Raw genomic sequence first — 19,870 nt, 5'->3', positions numbered from 1 at the left:
ACACACACACACACACACACACACGCATGTACACACACGTGCTTGCACACACACACACATATATATGCAGATACATATATCTAACTTAGTCTAACATTATCTCTCAATAGTCATGTAACATATATCTCAATTCATTAATTTTGAATCTTTCATCCTGGAGGAAATAATATGCAACCCACATCACACATACGCAACATAACATTTGTGTGATTACAGGTTTGTTTAATTTCGTAAAACTGTGCAGCACGGAATACAGAGCAGGATTTATGCTGTTCTAACAGGGTTATTTTTCCTGCTTCTCTGCACACCCTTCTGCAGCACATTATCATTAATTTGAATTTATAACTGACATTGACAAACAACAAAAGTACACTGATACTGCATACATTCATTTTTAACAGAAATATGCTTCAAGATCTAACTTGAAAAACTTGGAAACATCACTTTCGTTCTATAGAACATTAATTGAAAATAGAGTGTTATCCTATGTGAATTATTGGCATTGTTTAGGCATTATCTGAAAGTAGTAATTGGGAGAAAAGATCCTATGAAATTCATTTCCCAACACCAACAAAGAATTCCTAGTTTGTATCAAAAGAAGGAAGTAACTAGAGTCACTACATAGAGATACCAGTTTTATAAAAATTGACCCCATGGAATTTTATATATGGTTAATTTTTTTTAAAGCCTAATTTTTGAGAACTCACATACTCACATTTCATGCAAAGGCAAAAGCAAGTTCCAGCTCTATAAATAGTCATGACTTTAGCGTGCTTTTAATGACCAAACAGGAGATTCTGTGAGATTCATTGCATTTAGCCTGTGGCTACGTTTCTACCATAAAATTTCCTCCGAGTTGGCTGTTATGTAAAACAAAGTGGTTTCACTGTGGCCCTCCTTGGAGGACAGCCTGATGCATAAAGAAGGTGCCCTGCTGCTGTTTCTGTGAGGATGCAGCAGCAGCAGCTGGGGCAAAAGGTCTAACTGCAAAAGAGTGGTTAGGGACCAGTATAGGATATGGATGTCTGGGGTGACTGCTGTGTCAGGTGGGCATGTAGCTGAAAACCCACAGCCTGAGAACCAGTCACATGTGACAAATCTCTCCTTGCAATTTGATAGGATGCCCCGCTCCGCTTCTCATAGCCAGAAGAAGAAAAGAAGATTTCAGGTTAAGGCGATGTAACTCCATTCTGAGATAAAGCAGGATTTTCCTATGCTAATTTGTATTACTTTCCATAAGAAATGAGAAGGCAGGAAATCCTTTATTAAACGGGGTTTTTAGTGATAAGCACGTGTCAGAACCTTTCATTTTCTCCTGGTTTTTGGCTCAAATACTGGTTTCATATCTGGTGGTTTGGTTTTATGTTTTTTTTTTTTTTTTTAAAGAAAAAAAACAGTGATGGAGTCTATGAGAGTCTACATAAAACAGTAGTTGGATGGCAACCTAGTTGCTGGCATGCTTGTGTTTCCATGTGCTGTAATCCTGCTAAGTACCCACACAATGGTGTAACAGCTGGTGCAGGCTTCAGGAGGGGTGTTAGTGTGCTATGTTGGGACTTGAGATCCATGCAGCGAATGAGCTGGGTCAGCTTTGAATAGCCATAAGTACCCCTCAGACAGCTGGCCCAGTGTCTACACACAAGCCAGTCTTGGGAAAGAGCCTCTTCGGATAGCATTCATTTTCTTCTCCAGCAGACGGCAAGGTAACAGGAGCCAGGTGGACTGTGCACCTTGGGACTTTCACCTAATGATCTTCTGGAAAGCAGGTGCATTGGCAGTGAGTTTAAGCTGCTGAAAACCCAACCAGTATTAAAGAGTAAACCTTTGCTACCATTGGGGCTTTTATAGGAGTGGGGTGCATTAGCGTTAGATCATTACAAAGCATTTTGCTGACTACCGCAGAATTAATGGCCCTTTTATGGCTCACAGTTAATGACTGTCAAGAAACAAGTTTATATCTGTTCAAATTGTAATGTTAAATCAAAGTAGCCAGCTGCCAGATGCATCCAACACATGCAGAGTCCTTCTTGTATAATAACATTTGATGCTTTCCTTACACCCAGCAGCTTATTGGATCGCTGCTAAGAACCTAAATTGTCTTTCATGTGCTTGATATACATTTATCAAGTCAGAAGCTCGGCAAGCAGTCCCTTTAAGAAGAGACCCTTATAGAAATTTTGTTTCTTTCAATATAAAAGTACACAAAAATGATTATTTATTCAGCACCTCGTTTTACGTAGTTTTTTCTTGCTTCAGTGAATGCTCACGAAAATTGTAACCTCATTTTCTCATTACTGAATGTCGACACCCGATGTGAACCCATTCGGATCTCACTCCCTTTTGTAGGCTATGAAATTGGCCATGTTTTTATTTACTGTGTACTTCTGTCTGAGAAACAAAAGAGAGAAAGTCTTCTCCTCAGCAGCTGCTGACTTTGCTGTGAGCTTCCTCTGACTAACTCTTCCCTCCTCTAGATTTGTTCTGTGGGGCATTTCAGCACCTTCAATTGCTTCTTCCTTGGATTCATTTAGTTTAAGACAGTCTAGCAAACTAGCCTTTGAGTACCACTGTCAACTGTAAAGGCATTTTATCCCTCTCTTCTTTCCATTACACTCTTCCTAAAAGACTGCCCTTCCCCCATGTCCCCGCCTCGTCAGCACCTCTGTAGACTGTGCAGTCCACTGCCCCCACTCCTCCTTGGGTTCAGCAGCATTCACAGAATGACAGATATGTTCCAACCCCAAATACATGCACCACTCACCTGCCTTTCTCAGCCTACTGCTTATAAGTCCCTTATTTTTTAAACCTCAATTCTGTGGATTCACAATTCTGTTTGTCCTTGTGTTTCTACTCATGACCCCTCTTCTGGCTCATTTCTGCATACATCACACATATATATCCATATAGGTATATATGAAACATGTACACATATATACATATACCTACACGCATACATAAACACATCATATACTTACATGCATGTGCACACACATACATATATACACATATACATAGGCACATATATACATATACATTCACACATACACACACACACACATATATACACACACATACATGCATACACACACACACACACACACACACACACACAAATACACACTTCTTCCTTTCTTTGGAAACCAAACTCCTTCAATTTCAAATAAAACTGGTGACCTAATGTGGTGATATATTGTGTACCATAATAAACTTGTCTGAGGATCAGAGGACAGAGCCAGACACTAGATTAGACATAGAGGCAGTCAGTGGTGGCACACGCCTTTAATCACTCGGGAGGCAGAGACCTGTCTGGATCTCTGTGAGTTCAATACCGCACTGGGCTACATGAGAATGATCCAGTATAGGAGAGAAACAGAGCCAGGCAGTGGTGACACACACCTTTAATCCTATCACTTGAGATCTTATGCCTTTGCTTGGGAAGCACACATGCCTTTAGTCCCAGGAAGTAATATGTCAGGGCAGAGGAAGGTATATGAGGCATGAGAAAACAGGAACTCACTCTCTTTAGGCTGAGGATTTCATACAGGTAAGAACTAGTGACTGACTGTTCTGCTTCTCTGATCTTTCAGCTTTCACCCTGATATCTGGCTCTGGGTTTTTTTTTTTTATTAAAAGATCATCTAAGATTCAAACAACAACAACCTTCAGATCTTTTACCTCTCTCCTCAAAATTTCATCTCCATGAAGGACATCTTTGTTCTCAGAGGTTGCCTGATTTTACTATACCCAGCTCAAATCTGGTTATATACCTTATACCTGTCCATAGTAATTCTTTCCTTGCCTTTTTTATTTCTATTAAAGAAATAGCTTTTAGTGAGACGCCCAAGGCAGTCACCTTCACTTCCTTTCCTCTTACTCTTTGCCAATCCCAAGTCCTTTCATCCCCACTTTGTCTACCATCCCCACCTACCCTGTGTGCCCTGTCTCCCCCTTCCCTCTACTCAGGACCACTGGCACGCTATTGTGAGAGGTGAATGGTTGCTTTCTGTTGTGAGCACTGTTAGTGGAGCCCTTCAGTGAACCATGAGAAACTGAAAGTGTAAGCTAACTACTGACACTCCGAGTGCAGAAACTTCAGTGACTGTATTATTTACTGCAAGAAACATAAACACAGAGCCTCAGAAACACTTCGCATGTAATGAGACTCACTTGTCCTGACAGGCTACGTGTGTCATCCTTAGACACTGGATTATGGGCTATTCCTTTAACAGTCCCAATTTATTTTCTTTTGGGGGGGCCTCTTTTGCTTCCCTGCTCCTTCCTTTAGGATTTCTTTTTAATTCTAACTACTACATCTCTGCCTGCTAAATTTATATATATTTTCTCAGAAAAAAAAAATTATTTCTTAGTCAAAAATTATGAGTATTGGGCTGGAGAGATGGCTCAGAGGTTAAGAGCACTGACTGCTCTTCCGGAAGTCCTGAGTTCAATTCCCAGCACGCACATGGTGGATCACAACCATCTGTAATGAGATCTGGCTCCCTCTTCTGTATTCATAATAAATAAATAAATAAATAAATAAATAAATAAATATTTTAAAAAATTATGAGTATTAAAATACATAGGCATAGATCACTTATTTCTAAGTAAAAATAGATGAAATAGGTATTTCAACCAGTTAATATCCCATAATGATTAGTATAGTATATTTCTACTGAAAATTCTGTTTTAATAATTTAATTATTTAAGTATAGCAAAATAGCCATGTGTTTCAATAAATACTTGTTGAATAAGTAACTGAGTTTAGCTAATTGTTTTTAATTAGTAGCTCTTGGATCACTACCTTGGTATTTCTCAGAACTGACAAAGTTATCTATTTTGTTTTAATCTGTAATTTTGTTCTCGCTGATTTGCGAAATATTTTATATGCTACACCTATGGATACAGTGAGATGAGTTTATCATTTAGGTGGAGGCAGGGAATGATACATAACATACCTTATTTGCATATTGCTAATTAATATTATAAATGAGTACTCTATACGGTCATGGCATGACAAAATTATAAGAATACATTTTCAGTCAAATGAGCTCTCTATTCCAGGTACCACACAAATCATCTGGCCTGTCAGTGAACTTATGTTAGTTCTAATTATAATACATTTCCAGTAGTAACCTTACTACTGGTTGTATTAGTGTTCCACAATATATATCTAGACATAAAATGTACACATTCATGTCATTCTCTCTATGTGTGCACCTTATGTGCACAAGAGAGATTTCTTTTGCCAATGTGGCATCTATCTAAGACATTTACAACATGATGGGTGGTACCTATGTTTCACAGTTTCTTCCTGTCTGTCACATGTACCGATCCTGCTTTTATCAGGTCTTTATCTCCTTATTTCTTTTGTTCAACCTTACTCTTCTTTGGTGAAAAATTGGTAACATGGGCTTAATTCTGGGTTTTTAGTGATTTGGTTTGGTTTTATTTAACTCAAGCAAATCTTTAAGCTCCATTACTATTTTCCAAAAATCCTCATAACTCTGTGTAGTCCCATGCTTCTGACCATCTGCACACAATGTTGTATTCTTAGCAGACATACTACTATGAATATTTTATACAACTTCTAAAATTAGTTCCATATTTCTGAGTTCCCCCAAACAGACAACTTCATCTTCTTTGCTTCAGTAGTTAAAAAATACTAGCATGAATTTCATATCCTGCTTGTTGAAATTTTGAATAAGCTAGCCAATGAATCTCTTCCAAGCCATTCAGAAACTGATAAGACTCTTGGGAGCTGCTGTAGAATGGCTTATATGAGAGACAATTACTTCAGGTAATCAATCCTATCAATAACACCAAGAGGAGCAAGGGCTATTAACTCCATCTCACAGGAAGTTAGGCATGGCTCTCTCGCTCAAATTGTGGAGCTGAATTTCAAGGACAGGCTCTTGAATTTTGCAGCCCATGCTTTTTCCTCTACTTTGATTGTATTGGGAGGTTCCTCAAGCTCTGAAAATGTATAATGGTGTTTAACATAAAAGCCACCCTTTTATTTTCCTTTATGCAAAAATAGATATTTATCGCTTGATTAGCAAGCAGTGTAACCTACTTATCCTGCATTTGTTTGCTATGGTGTTGCCGTGTTAACCCAGTTAGAATGCACAGCTCCTCTGAGAGCTGGGATTGCTGAGGTGGGCAAGAGTTTTCCTTGCAGGGATTGGAGATCCATCAGCTGTATGTGATCACACCATGCCTGCACTTAGTCTGTTCATACAAAACCATTCCTGCTCACATCAGCATTGTTCGCCTTTCTTCAAAAAATATTGCTTATGAATATATAAACAAATGACCTGATGGAAATAAGGGTGACTTGTAGGTAAACTTGATATTTTTTATACTCCCATTTCAAAATGCTCATTCCATTATAAAAGCTAATGTTGCTGTGTCTCTTCATACAAAATTGCTCCAGTCCCTCAATGTCACTATGACCTGTTACTGAGCCACCATAAGCTGTTTGCTTCATACTAATTATAATTTGTTTAAATTTGTGTACTCAGAGGTGTTGTCTTTGAGTCTTAATTGTGCTAAATTATACTGAAATAACAACCCTCAAATCCTTTTCAGTTTAATGTAGTAAAGGTACCCATCCCTTTATAAAGACTTGGATACAGGTCTAAAAGCTCCTACGGTTGACTTGGTTAAAGACAACCATCGGAGATCTAGGCTGTTTGCACCATGTGGCTTCATTACACAGGTATTTTTTGCTAGTATCCATTTTGTGAGTTGAAAGAATTTGAGAGCAGACTTTAGAGGTCAGACCTGACAGTGGTCTTCACCAGGACTTCTATCCCCATTCTGTTAGCCAGAGCATGCCATATCATGGCACCTAAAGATGACAAGATTGGCAAGCACAGTTTTCTAGTTCTGTAAAAATCAAATGTTAATACACCACACAGACCCTGCCATGTAGGATAATTATACGAACCAAAATTGTATTTATAATGCACGATGAAAAGCAATTCCAGTAACAGGTTTTTTTAAGTCAATTATGAGAAAAAAAAATAAAATGAGATGTAAGTATTTATACATACCAAGCAAGTGATTATCTAGCTGAGTTTTAGTATATAAAACATTAAGTTGACCCCAAATGCAAAACATAAGTAATAAAACCCTGTAAACAAAGGCAGCTTTCCTGTATGGGTGAAAAGCATGATGGCAGCATGGTAGGCTGACAGCCAGATAGCCAGTCATCATTTACAACTGGCTATGCTTGGGTGAAGGTAGAGTCCAAAACAGAAAGTGAGCTCCACCCTAGCAAATGCAAAAACAACAATAACAACAACAACAACAAAACCTAACTTCATTGTCCCAGGAAAGAATCTGATGACCTGGGGCAAGTGGACATTGTCTAAATAGGTAATTTTGCACTATATTCCTTCCCAGGAATGGAGCTGGTATATCCAATGTAAGTTGAAAATGTTCCCTGGTGTTTCAACATCTACTTCTAGATGAATACCTTGGCTTTGGATACCCAAGCAAGGGATGGTGGGAAAGGATGCTCAGCAAACACCAGGAGACTCAGAGCATCCCTGTCTCACACGAGTTGTGCTTTGTATAATCACTGAGCCCTTTCCCATTCCCTCCTGGCTGCCACTCAGTGCCACAGCAGCCATTGCTCAGGCGAGAGAAATCCAGCCCCTTCCTAAGGAAAGATGACTCTTTCAAAGTGTCTATCCACACACTTGCCAAAATGCATAGAAACAGCATGTCTACCTGCTTAAATATTTTCATGATAAAAATTATAAGCTGTAAAATATTATTTAAATTTTTTTGAGTACTTACACAGAGTGGGTACCATATAAAGTTATGTTATGAAAACCTCTTTGGACTAGGTTCTGATATACCCAATTCACAGAGAAAAATGCAGACACTTCAATATATTTCAGTATGCAACTTGTTCAAAAGCATATTACAAATGTGTTGGGTTTTGTTTTTCCTTTTTTTTTTATTTTATGTACATGGGTGTTTTGCGTGAATTAGTGTCTATGCATCACATGTATGCAGTGCCCACAAAAGTCAGAAGAGGGCATTGAATATCCTGAAACGAGTTACAGAAGATTATGAGATTCTGGGTAAATTGCCATCTGGGTGTTGGGGATAGAACATGGGTCCTCTAGAAAAGCAGTCAGTGTTCTTAACCCCTGAGCCATCTCTCCAGCCCCATATTGCAAATGATTTTAGGAGGTTTAAAGACTTCTAAATAACATCAAAGTCTAAAAGTAAGATAAAATGAAAACCTAAATCCTCAGTATGATGATAATGGACAAATTCTGGGCTAGAATGTGTATGAAGTTAGACACCCAGTTTTATTTAGAATTCACAGAAATAGAGGCAGTGCTACCATGCTGGTTTGTAGTGAGGGCCATTTTCCAAATGAAATGGGTAAGTCTGAGGATGCTAGGACCACAGCAGATGAGTGATTTCACAGGATCCTCCAGGTAGAGAAACTTCAAAACCTAATTATCTGAGTTGAAAAGGTCGTCCGTCTCTTGGCTCTACATCCCTTTATCTACCTTGTTTTTTCATCATCTACATTTACTTGATGTCATATATGCATATAATCAGATAGGGAAACATGAAGGCCGATCCTCATACCACTTTTGTGTTCTGTCTATGGCTTTTCTGAACATTCACATAGTCATTATCTTTTAATTTACCTGATGTTGTTCCCGCTCACTATAAAATTTACTGCAAGAAGGCTGAGACATTTGTAAGCCATGAGCACCATTACAATGACTGGATAAGCAAAGAGGATTCAGGTTGAGAAAAGAGGTGTGAGTACTGTATCAGATAGAAAAAGATTACCTAGACCCTATGAAGGCCTGAAATGGGAAGAGAGCTGGAAAGAATGTTCATAGATGTTTACTCACAGGCAGTAGAAAACAAGGCAGCAACAGTAGCTCCATAACCTTTGATACCTCTAACTGCTGGGAGAGAAAACAGGAACTTAGTGGAAGCAATGATGGCCTGAGCCTCAGAGAATGGCTCCTGAGGAGAAGAGGGGGTTAGGAGAGACTGAAGAGTTCCAACTGACAGTGACCAGTCCTTAGATGCAGGAGGAAGCAGGGCAGATGCTCAACCCTCAGACTGCAATAGTCAGGCCACATGTTTACACAGAGCTTGACAAAGAGCCACAGTTATGGGGAAGACCATTGAGAGTTTTGATAGAATAGATTCGAATGGGTTGTGTACAGTCTCAGTAGATAGATCTGCTAATGAATGGGTCCATCTGAAGCTCAAGAGAAACTAACTGTGGCAATGTTTTGTTTGATTTTTTTTTTAAGACAGGTCTCACTATGTAGCTTTGCGTGGCCTGGAGTTCACTATATAGAACAGGTTGGACTCTTATTCACAGAGATCCACCTGCCTCTGCCTCCCAAGTGCTGAGATTAAAAATGTGCACCACCACACCTAGCCCTAAATCTGGAAATGTAAACTTGGGATTCATCAGCAGATCTCTCACTTGGCCCAAAAACCACAAAATGTGTCTCCCTTAGGTAGCAGCCTTCCATTATTGCTCAATATAGACATGTAATATGAGCTCCTGAGTATTCCCTACCATTAAGTACTAAGCAGGAAGATACTATTCAGCTGCTGGCATATATTAAGTGCAGCAATATCCCATAGGCAGCCGAGTGGAGTGAAGTTAGGAAATTGCTTAGGTTTTATTCAATCTATTTTATGCAGTCATGCTTGAGGATACAACATGGATCCTGGGAGTTAATTTTAGACTACACTTCGGGCCCTCAGGGAAATTTTCATATCTCAACATGCTACAAGCATCACCAGAGTTTTTTTCCTAAGCATCTACGAATGTGTTAGAATGATAACTTTCTTGGAGGGACAAGCTGTATAAGGTACTGGTGAGCTAGTCAAACCTGACTGGCCTCTTGAACACAAGTCCTGGCTCCCTACTTACTACTCTTATGATTAAATATTACTCATCTCAAGAGGAATAACCACCTCAAATCATTAATATGGGGAAATTGGTGGTAACATTGAGTATTCAAGCAATAGAATCAGCAAGTACTAAATCAATATTAGCCTGTGTTTCAAACTGGTCTGTCCAGTAATTACCGCCTTGCTTTTTTCACAGTACTATTCAATAAATAATGGTTGAATTAAAGTATTTAACTGAGCATTTGCTGAAACATTTTTATAGATGTAAAATCAGTGATGATACCACTCATGATAAACTCTAATTCCAATATTGTTGCTCAGTAGTGTGACATTGTCAAGACAAATACTTTAACCTCTAACCAAATCAGGAAAAGTGAGCTAGGCTAGACAGGTACTTAATATTTCCTTCCAGAAGTGTTGTTAGGCTAGCTGTTCCATGAGTGCATAACTTGCCTCATGCTGTCTTGATTTCTGGTGCAGTTGTGTTCACAACACTTGCTATTATGCAGAAGAGGAACAAATACAGCATCTGAGCTATTACTGCAAATGAAAATGGGTACTTCCCATGCCACTATTTGTATTATACAAAGAGCCAGTAAACAAGACACTAATATATAAAGGACTCCGGAGCAAAGGAGGTGATAGACATGGTTATAACAGTGCACCAAATAAATGTCAAGTAATGTGGAGAGGAATCGTAATGTGTTTATAATTAGAAAACATTACAAACATGTTTTTGAAGTCTAAGTTGGATATCATCATTATCTTTATCCTATTGACTGCTATGATAGTCATAGGCAATATGCATTGGGCACATTATGGACCAGATAAACCTAAACACATCATTGCAACTTTATCTCTTGCAAAAATCACATGGCAAATGTTAGTTACACTCATTTTTAAATAAGAAACATAGGAAAAACCATAATAATTATAACATATTAGTAATTTGTTTTACATTGCATGAGTAGAAACTGAGACAACACAAGGCTAGATTTTGACTCTAGAACCCCCCCACACCAACAAGAACAAAGTCCTCCATAACTCAGGAACTCATGCTCATATCTGTCACCATATTTAATCTTCACAATCAACTGCAAATTAAATATTATCTCAGAATGTGTAAATTGTACAAAATAATGACAAGGTTCAGGTAAGAACCTTAGTGATCCTCTCTGCAGTCTGTCTAGTAATGAGGTTGGTGGAGCACACTAATGACAGCAGGCATTGACTATAGGAACACATTAAATATGGCCAATAAATGAGTACACTGTGGAAAGGTTCAGCATGTTGATGTGTCAGGCTTTAGCTGAGTAAATGGAAGACACTCATGGGAATTGTCAATACCACATCTTTTCAAACTCATGATATTGGTCAATATCTCACAGTGTTGAGAACAACACTAGATTAGAGCCAAGGGAAGGGCTCTAGGATCTCCTGGATTAGAGCATTTTAACATCAAATGATTTCTCCTGTGGTAAATATAGGACAATAACTGCCACATTTAACTCTGAGATGTTGTAAAAGTGAAACACATTTCCCAAATCCTCCCATCCATATACTAGTATTATTCAGAAAGTAAGTATTCAGAAAATATGTGTATAATAAATAACTATAACATGGGCCAGAATGTTAATTTAAAGGTGGAGATATTTTGTCATGCAAATACATAAGCAACTTGTAAAATACATATGATCAGACCTTATTTATTTATAGACCTATGACAGATTTTTTAAAAGCTCTAACATTTATGTTTATAGAATCAAGTTAAATATATTTTATGCTCATGATTTTTCAGTTCTTTAATGTTCTTAAAATAGTCCAGTGGGGGAAATGTCACCCACCAATTAGGCATTGTAATGCAAACCTAAATGTATGCCCCTTTGCTTGATCCAGAAATGTCACCTCCCAATTACTTCTATTTATTCATTATGCATGGATTGAAATCCCAGAATATGGAAAGCACCATGCTGAGAATTTTAGGAGCTTAAAAAACAATCATACATTATTGCTGCCCTCATATGTGTTATAGCCCAATAGGAGAGATTAAAAACATGATGTGATGTGTGCTATAGTATGTGTGGCTACGGATAAAATATACAGAGAACTTAAAATTGAAGACATCACTACTAGTTATGAAGCCCCAGAGGAGAATGCAATGGAACTTGCCTAGTGTTTCAGTAGTTGATTCCAAAGAACAAACAGATCCAGTTAGCATCTGGGACAAAGACAAGGTGATATAGACTATACACTGAAGTGCAGTTTGACTGAAATTCAAAGTAAGAAGTGGGTTTCAAGTGCCCAGTTGGATCGGCTTGAACACCTGGATCTGGAGTCTTGCGTGCTAAAGCCAGCAAAGTCCCTGGCACATGTAGGTAAGTTGAATATTCTGGTGAGCATCCAGATTCAGTGCCTGAATACAGGCCCCTGTGGGGTGTTAGCTAATTAAATTCAACTCTGACCTATGAAAAAACATTTTGGTCCTCTAATATAGAGAAGGAGTATATTTTTCAACCATGGACCACCTCTTTTATTCTAGGTTAAATCCTAGCAGTTATCCTCTCCTTTGTTTGTTTGTTTTTTGTTTGTTTGTTTGTTTGTTCGTTTGTTTTTAATTTCAGGAATTCTGACATTAAACCTTTGGAGTTCTAGCTTTCACTTCCTTGGTCATTTGGTAGAGCTCTTACTTTCTGTGTGTGTGAGAGAGAGAAAGCTCAGCAGCTAGCTGTTGAATTCAACCACAGAATTTGTAACTGGAGAAGCGAATATGGATCTCTTTACTCAAGCTGACTTTGAATAGGACAATCTCTGAGCTATGGGTTCTCTGTGTCTGTGGCTGAGTATAAGATATGTAAACTTTAGAACCTATTTATGTCTATAGTATTGCCTAAAAGGATTAGAACTAGAGTTGAAAGCATAGCTCGTGTGTTAATGTCTTAGAAGGCTTGCCTTTGACAATGATCAATAGACAGTGATCAACCACAACATCGGCAAAGAAAGACTGCTTCAATATAAAGGTAGTAGGTAGACTATCCACTGCTTATGGCAGCTGTGAGAGACTCGGAGTATTGCTGACCCAGAAAAGTTCCATTTGATTATTACTTCTCTTAGTAAGGACTGAAAATGTGGGCAGTCACCCACTTTGTCCAGAAGTGGTATATTCTGAGACCCCCTAGAGGATACCGTAAAACTGCCATTGGCACACACATGTACATATGCACTATGTTTCTGCCTCTGCAGAAACTATGGCACAGTTCAATTTATAATTTGGACACAGTAAAAATGTCATAACTATAAAACAGAACAGTTATAAAAATACACCATAAGAAAAAGCTTTGTGAATGTTCTCTCTCTTGGGATGTCTTGACATATCATCTACACCTCTGAGAGCATGGATAGCATTCCCTTTGGCATATCTAAATTACCACCCTCACTCATGTTGGGCCTTGGCAATGCTTTTAAGTAAACTAAAGGTTCCTTGAACACAAGTGACATGGTACTACCCAATTGTTCTAACAAGGAGACGGTGACTAAGTAACACAGAGATGCATGGACACACTGGACAAAACCAATTCATTTCCCTAGCCTGATGAAAGGAGGGGGCAAGGGTTTTCCCCTGCATTATTCATGAGTATTTCTGGAACTTAATACTTACATTTGGGGGTTGCAGTTGACTTAAGGCAGCCAAACCAAAGAAGGCAGAACAAGAGAAATCAAAACCAGATATAAGGGTGCTGAGTTGTGTGTCACAGATTCTTGGTTAGTTTATTTCCACATAAATCTTACTGTGAAATACAACAAAAGTACAGAGACGGTCTATAGCAGAAATCCATCTGGTAACTAACTGCCTAGAAAAGCCACCACCAATGTCAGAAGCTCTGACTTTTCCTAGTTGTAACTGTCTGGTGTCCCTGCCCAGCTACATGCTCTTTCCTTAAAAATAACCACGACCATGACTTGTTGGCACTCAGTTTCTTCATGTTGTTGATAATTTGTCAAGTAAATTATGGACATATTAAAAAATATAGCAATGCCATTAGAGTCTCTTTTAACTCCCTCCCTCTCTCTCTACCCACCCTCTTTCATGTCGATCTATACAATGATATCTGTAGTGTCAATGTGGTGATGCTTGCTTATGGTATTGTTTAATATGCAAGTCTGTTCTCTGCACTCACTACAATGTATCCCTTTGATTGGCATCATTTTCCCCTACTAGGTGACACAAAATATCCATTTATCTCTGATAATGTATGAGAGTGGGTGTCATGTGGGGAGCCAGTAACTCATAGTACCTAGACTGATTGAGGACTGCTGGCATGGGCAGAGTTTATATATCCCATCTTCACTTGTTAGTATATTTCTATAAAGATAAAGATAAATACCCTCTCAACTATTCCATTTATTTGTTTGTTTGTTTGTTTGTCTGAGACAGGGTTTCTTTGTGTAGTCCTAGCTGTACTGGAACTCACTTTGTAGACCAGGCTGGCCTCAAACTCAGAGAGATCCACCTCACTCTGCCTATCGAGTGCTGTGATTAAAGGCATGCGCCACCACACCTGGCTTTCTCAACTATTCTTTAGCTGTTCAGTGATACAAGTTATATAGGATGAACCTGAAAATGGTTGATTCCTTCATTTCACTACCCTCTTAAGCTTTGAAATTTATATTAGATCTTGATGAACATGTGTTCTGTTTGGAATGATGTAGTAATTACAATCAAAATAAATAGCTATATATTGAAATACACCACACACACACACACCCACACACACCCACACACACACACTCACACTCACACATTGCTAAGATTCTCTGCAAGAATAGTTGGAAAGGTACTCCTTATAAATACTCCCAAACAGCTATATCTAATCTACTTGTGTTTGGAAAATATTCAGATTAATGTTATTTCTCTTGATTTCCAATTTTATATAATTTTCCAATACAAGATCGGCTGCTTAGTCACTAGAAAGCCTGGCCCTCATGTTCCAGTGAAATTTAGAAGACTCTGGAATTACAGGTCCTTTGTTTTGAACACCCTTTCATCCTTTGGGATGAGCCCATCAGCAGCAGAGGTTGGAACCCTTCCAGGGTAGATGGGCCAAGGGCAGCATTTGATAGATGACCGGAGAGGCCACACTTGTTTCCTCAGATGGAAACAAAGGAGCGGAGGGTCTAGTAATGGATAAACACCACAGCCAAAAGCAGCTGCAGAACTGGACAAGCAACCTCAATGAAAATTGCCTACTTCTACTTTGCTAGAATGCTCACGTTACTTTCTGATAACTGAATAAAAATAGATTTTTAAAGCTTTGTTTATTTTTTTTATTAAAAGCCAATGCTAAGATACCGTGAGAGCTCCAAATGATAACAGTTTGGATAGTTACATACCCAGCTTTCAAAACCTTCTCCAAAGAAGATTAGTCAGTCATGACACCAAACAGTCTGAAATGAATGAACAAGCTATCCTTGCCTTACTGTACTCTGATCCCTTGACCTGGATATTTGAGTACAGAACATCAGTATCTGAGAATTCATACCTCACTTAAATGCAGCTTAGGAACTTCCAAGTAAAATCAGTGTGTGCTTGGAAGGAAGAGGTGAGCTCCAACATCTTCAATCCTGATAACATCAAAGGTATTGTTTCTTCTACACTTAGAATATTTGCTTCTGTTTGTGGGCACCATAGAAATCCCTGAGACTGCCTCTTAAATACATTTGTCCCATAAAGAAATCAAGTCTTAATTAATGTCTCCTACAAGTGGTTTCTAATTTGCAGAATGTCCTGGTGAAATTTGTTCACATGAGTACCATTGATTATCCAACCACTTTGAGGAAGGTCCCAGGTCTTGGCTTCCATCCAGGCTGCTAGGTGAAATGAGGCCCAGATAATCAGATTATTACCTCCCCAAGGAAACAGCCAACAATGACTGCTCATCTCAGGCTACTTGCTGGAGTTGAGGTGTTGCTAGTCACAAAGCTGATTTGTTAAAAATTAGTACTCACTGGATTGATTTCATGTTAACTATTCTAAACATTTGATAAGGCACTTTTAGGAATTTAGACTCCAAAAAAAAATGTCTACAGAGAAATGTTCATAAATTAAACATTTCCAAAATCCACTGTGATTCCTAACCAAAGGCACAAGTATATAAGTAACTTTTTCCCTTTCAAAAGTACCTGCTATCCTGTCCAGTTTAAAATATACTGGGACAAGGACATACTTCTTAATTAGCAGAGATTTTAGAGAAGTCAGTGTTGGAACAAAAGGGATTGTCTTTTACTAATCTGCTTTGGCTGTTTGTAGTATATCTTTAAAGGACCCAAAAAACTACTTACTACCTTGGGACCCAAAGTAACTATTTTTGAGTATGGAATTAAGTGGATTAATTCTATTATTTGCATATCTGAGCTTTATCTTTAAGTCTGGGTTCACCTTTGCATCTTATGAATTCCAAATACAGAATCACAAATGGAGTTATTGTGCATTACAGTAGAATGTAAATATCTCCAATGTCAGCATCCTGAAATATTATATATGACTTTAATAAAATTAGCATAAATACTATATATGTAGGTAATTTATCTGAGGAAGTACATTGTATTTATCTAATTTTTAAATATAGATCTACATGCATTATGGTGCTTCAAATGTCTATTTAATGGACAAGCCCTTATTATCTAATTAAAATATTTATTATTTGTGCCAGTGTCATCTGCTCACATTTGCTTAAATGCTCTTTCTTTGCAGTAGGAGACTGTGTCCTGCATTTTCTCAGGGTGCTGGTCTTTACAGATAATCCACTCAATCATTTCTATAGGGAGAAAATGAAAACTGAAAGAACCCCCCCCACACACACACACACATAGACATACACTCTCATCCTTTCCCATACCAACTCCACAATTTTCATTTATTTCTGGGTTTGTTTTATAAATTTAAATAATTTTTCTTATTTATCCTCCCTATATTGAATAATGTTGAAAACATTCTTTTCTTTGTTGCAGAACATGGAGTTGTGAACTAAGTAATTTCTGTTTCTCAATTTTTTATTACCATATTAGAAGCTTATATCAATGGAGAAATTAAATGTATGCTCTTTTAAAATGCCCTATGTTCAACCCCTCCATCCTTAATAAACAGAGATGCTATTGACACAAGTGAATTTTGTTTAACCACACTACATTTGCCTCTTAATTAGTGAATATTCATCTGTCATCAGCAGCAGCTATGACACCCCACCCTGCTAACATGTTCTGTCATAAATAATCAATGAGGCACTATTAATATTCATGAGCTGGAATCTGTGTAGTCATGTGCACTGAAGCAGAGACAGGGGGAGTGTTGCCATGAACTGACTGGAAACTCTGTGTGTATCGGTGAGCGCAAGATACTTCGGGAACGCGGAGAGCATGCACCCTGGCTTCTGCCTTCAGCTAACAGCGGTTTGTCTGTTTCTGGACCGAAGTGACTGATGATAAACACTAGTCAAGACTGGAGGGTGATTCCCTTTCAGTTCACTTGCCTTGCAGTTCTGGGGAAACTAGAAGATTTGTGCTCTCTCTCTGCTTCCTAGAATGGGCTGCAATTTGTGCGCTTTTCAGAAAAGAGAGGAACACTACAAACTGCTGTACGAAGTTTCCCAGGTGAGTGCAGGTCTGCACGCAGCAGCCAAAGCAGCCAGGCTTTGTGTTCATCTGAGCAATGGGAAACGATTTCTGGCTTGCTTGATTTTTTTTTGTCTTTCAGTGCATTTCGGAATCGAGGGCAGACTTGCTGTTTGGGGGCTTTTTATTTGACATTTGGGTGGCAGTTTTCAGTTTCCTTGCCACTCCCCCTTCAGATGACTTCCTGTGGGATTCTTTTAACATTTTGTGTATCTGCTGCCAAGATGTCTGTCAAGTCAGAAGAACAGCTCTGAGATCCCTGACTGTAATCTTTTAAGAGACCTCTTTGGTTTGGGGATCATGTTGACATTTGAAAATCAATTGTATCATTGTCTGCATAAGTACTGGGAGTTAATAGGTCTGTGGTCTCAGTGATTTTGAATAGACAGGAAAAGTTTCTTGCCAAATCGGGTTAGCCAGAGGAAATTATTTGATTAATGAGATTTTTTTTTTTTTTGCTTTGGTTTAAGAGAAAGACTTGGTATTTTTGTATAAAGGAAACAACATGACATGTCTTAAGAAAGATAAAAAGGAATTGTTTTTTACCATCTATTCTTGGGTCCTTGTTCTATTTTCTGTCTGTTTAGCACTATAAATTAATTGCAAGAGTGTGCATTACAGTGTGCATGTATGACTTAGGGAAAAAAATCATATAAATTCAAATGTCTCTTTAATGCATATCTGAGGGCTTTTCTGGCTAAAAAAAAAATAAGGAAACTAGTCAGCTTCCATAATTTTAATGTAACTGTTCATTGACTATTTATTCATTGCTCACACGCAAATGTCTCATCTGGCAGAATAAAGTTTATTTCTCCCCTTTTCTAGTCTGCCCCAAATATGACAGGACCGCTTTGGTGTTCAGACAGTATTGCTGTGAGAAGGCAATGTTTGGGACGCTGGTGGTCTATGGCCCAGCAGTAGCCAAGTGCCCACTGCTTACTGGCTCCCTCTGATGCCCCCAGACGTGATTCATTTCACAGTGGGCTAATTACAAAGTGGATTTGCTACACATGAAACAGCCTCCTCAGTTGCAATGTTAATGCACATTTTCATGGTAATGTGATCAGAGGCTCATTAGCCAGTTTCCAAAATGATCCTCTGCATTAATTAAATATAAAAAATGATTCCTTTATCACCAGAGAGAGGAAAAAGAAGATTAACATTGTTAATTACACCGGGGGGCAATACCTTTGGCTTTCCTTTAGAAAAGAAAACCTATAAACTTGGAAGAGAAAGCTGAAGTAAAGCCATTTCCTGGACGCTTGCCTTTGACTCTTGAAAACAGTCTCCAGGTGGAGCACTCTCCTTAGTTTACTTCTTAGAGTTGGACTGCCAGCGATGGTTTTTCTGTGGTCCAGGAGCAGGGAAGCGGGTTCATCTATCTGTTGGTAGTGTTTTTACATCTGAAGTCCAAATTATATAGAGGCATAGTGCGGTGGTGATGGTGGGGACTCGCAGCCCCCCACCTCAGTTTTGCCTGGCATATGATGTTTCTGTCCTAGAAGGGCAGGGTTACTGCATTCAGCACGCAGCACTGTGCTTGCTAGGAAGCAGGAGCCTTTGTTATAGATTTGGAGACTGCTTCTCTGTGAGTTTCGCCTTCGAGTGCTTCCCAAACCTTGAGCAAACAGCTAAGCCTCCTTCCTTATTGCCTCTGCCTGTACTCCATCCATTTATTTTATTCTCTCTACTCCCAAGCTGTAGTACTTATGGTCTTTAATAAAAGGGTGAAATGAAGGATTAGCTTCCATTTAACTGGCTTTTATTAGATAAGTTAAAACCTCAGCTTAAAGGTCTTGCCTGCGTTTTCCAAGAGGGGCCCTCCTGCAGAGCATCCCCAGCTTTGCCGTCTATTTTATTGAGTTAATGGCTAGATAAGGTATCAAAGGAAAGCAACGATAGGCTCATATAATACACCGAGGGGCTGCAAACTCCTTTCTGTTTTGATTTGGAGGAAAGGTGTCTCAGAACACACATGAGAGTCTGCACATTCTTAACCAGGTGTTTGGGAGGGCCCTTAGCTGCCCCTATTAGAGAGGATACAGTTCACAGAACCTCCTCCAGACTGGAGCCTGATTTCCAGCAAGTGCACACCGCCTGCCCCCAAACTGTATATTTGTATACTTGTCATTCCCATATCACCCGCATCTTTGTTTCTTTGTAAGTTTTAAGAGCTGAGGAACATTCTGGCTTGTGGGGGGAGGAGGGTGTGATGATGCAAAATTAGCAGTGACTATATAATGTGTTCCCACCAGCAAGATGCATGTTTCTTTATGATAGG

The 19,870-nt window shown here is 38.8% G+C and overlaps 1 protein-coding gene across 2 annotated transcripts in view; it reads left to right on the top strand.

The window, feature by feature from the left end:
- Nucleotides 1–19,870, top strand: part of Pdzrn4 (PDZ domain containing ring finger 4) — a 368,271-nt gene that overhangs the window by 193,266 nt on the left and 155,135 nt on the right. The window contains exon 1 of one of the 2 annotated variants that reach the window (XM_028869266.2): nucleotides 16,919–17,568. The exons of the other annotated variant lie outside the window; for it this stretch is intronic. Within the exon in view, the coding sequence (XP_028725099.1) occupies nucleotides 17,500–17,568 (69 nt within the window). The 5' untranslated portion in view covers nucleotides 16,919–17,499. Of the gene's footprint in view, nucleotides 1–16,918; nucleotides 17,569–19,870 lie in introns of those variants that run through there. 2 annotated transcript variants of the gene reach the window in all.

This window comes from Peromyscus leucopus, chromosome 20 (genome assembly GCF_004664715.2).
Source record: "Peromyscus leucopus breed LL Stock chromosome 20, UCI_PerLeu_2.1, whole genome shotgun sequence".
Classification (NCBI taxonomy): domain Eukaryota; kingdom Metazoa; phylum Chordata; class Mammalia; order Rodentia; family Cricetidae; genus Peromyscus; species Peromyscus leucopus.
The sequence above is the reverse complement of the archived record's forward strand: the minus strand, read 5'-3'. Positions and strand labels throughout refer to the sequence as shown.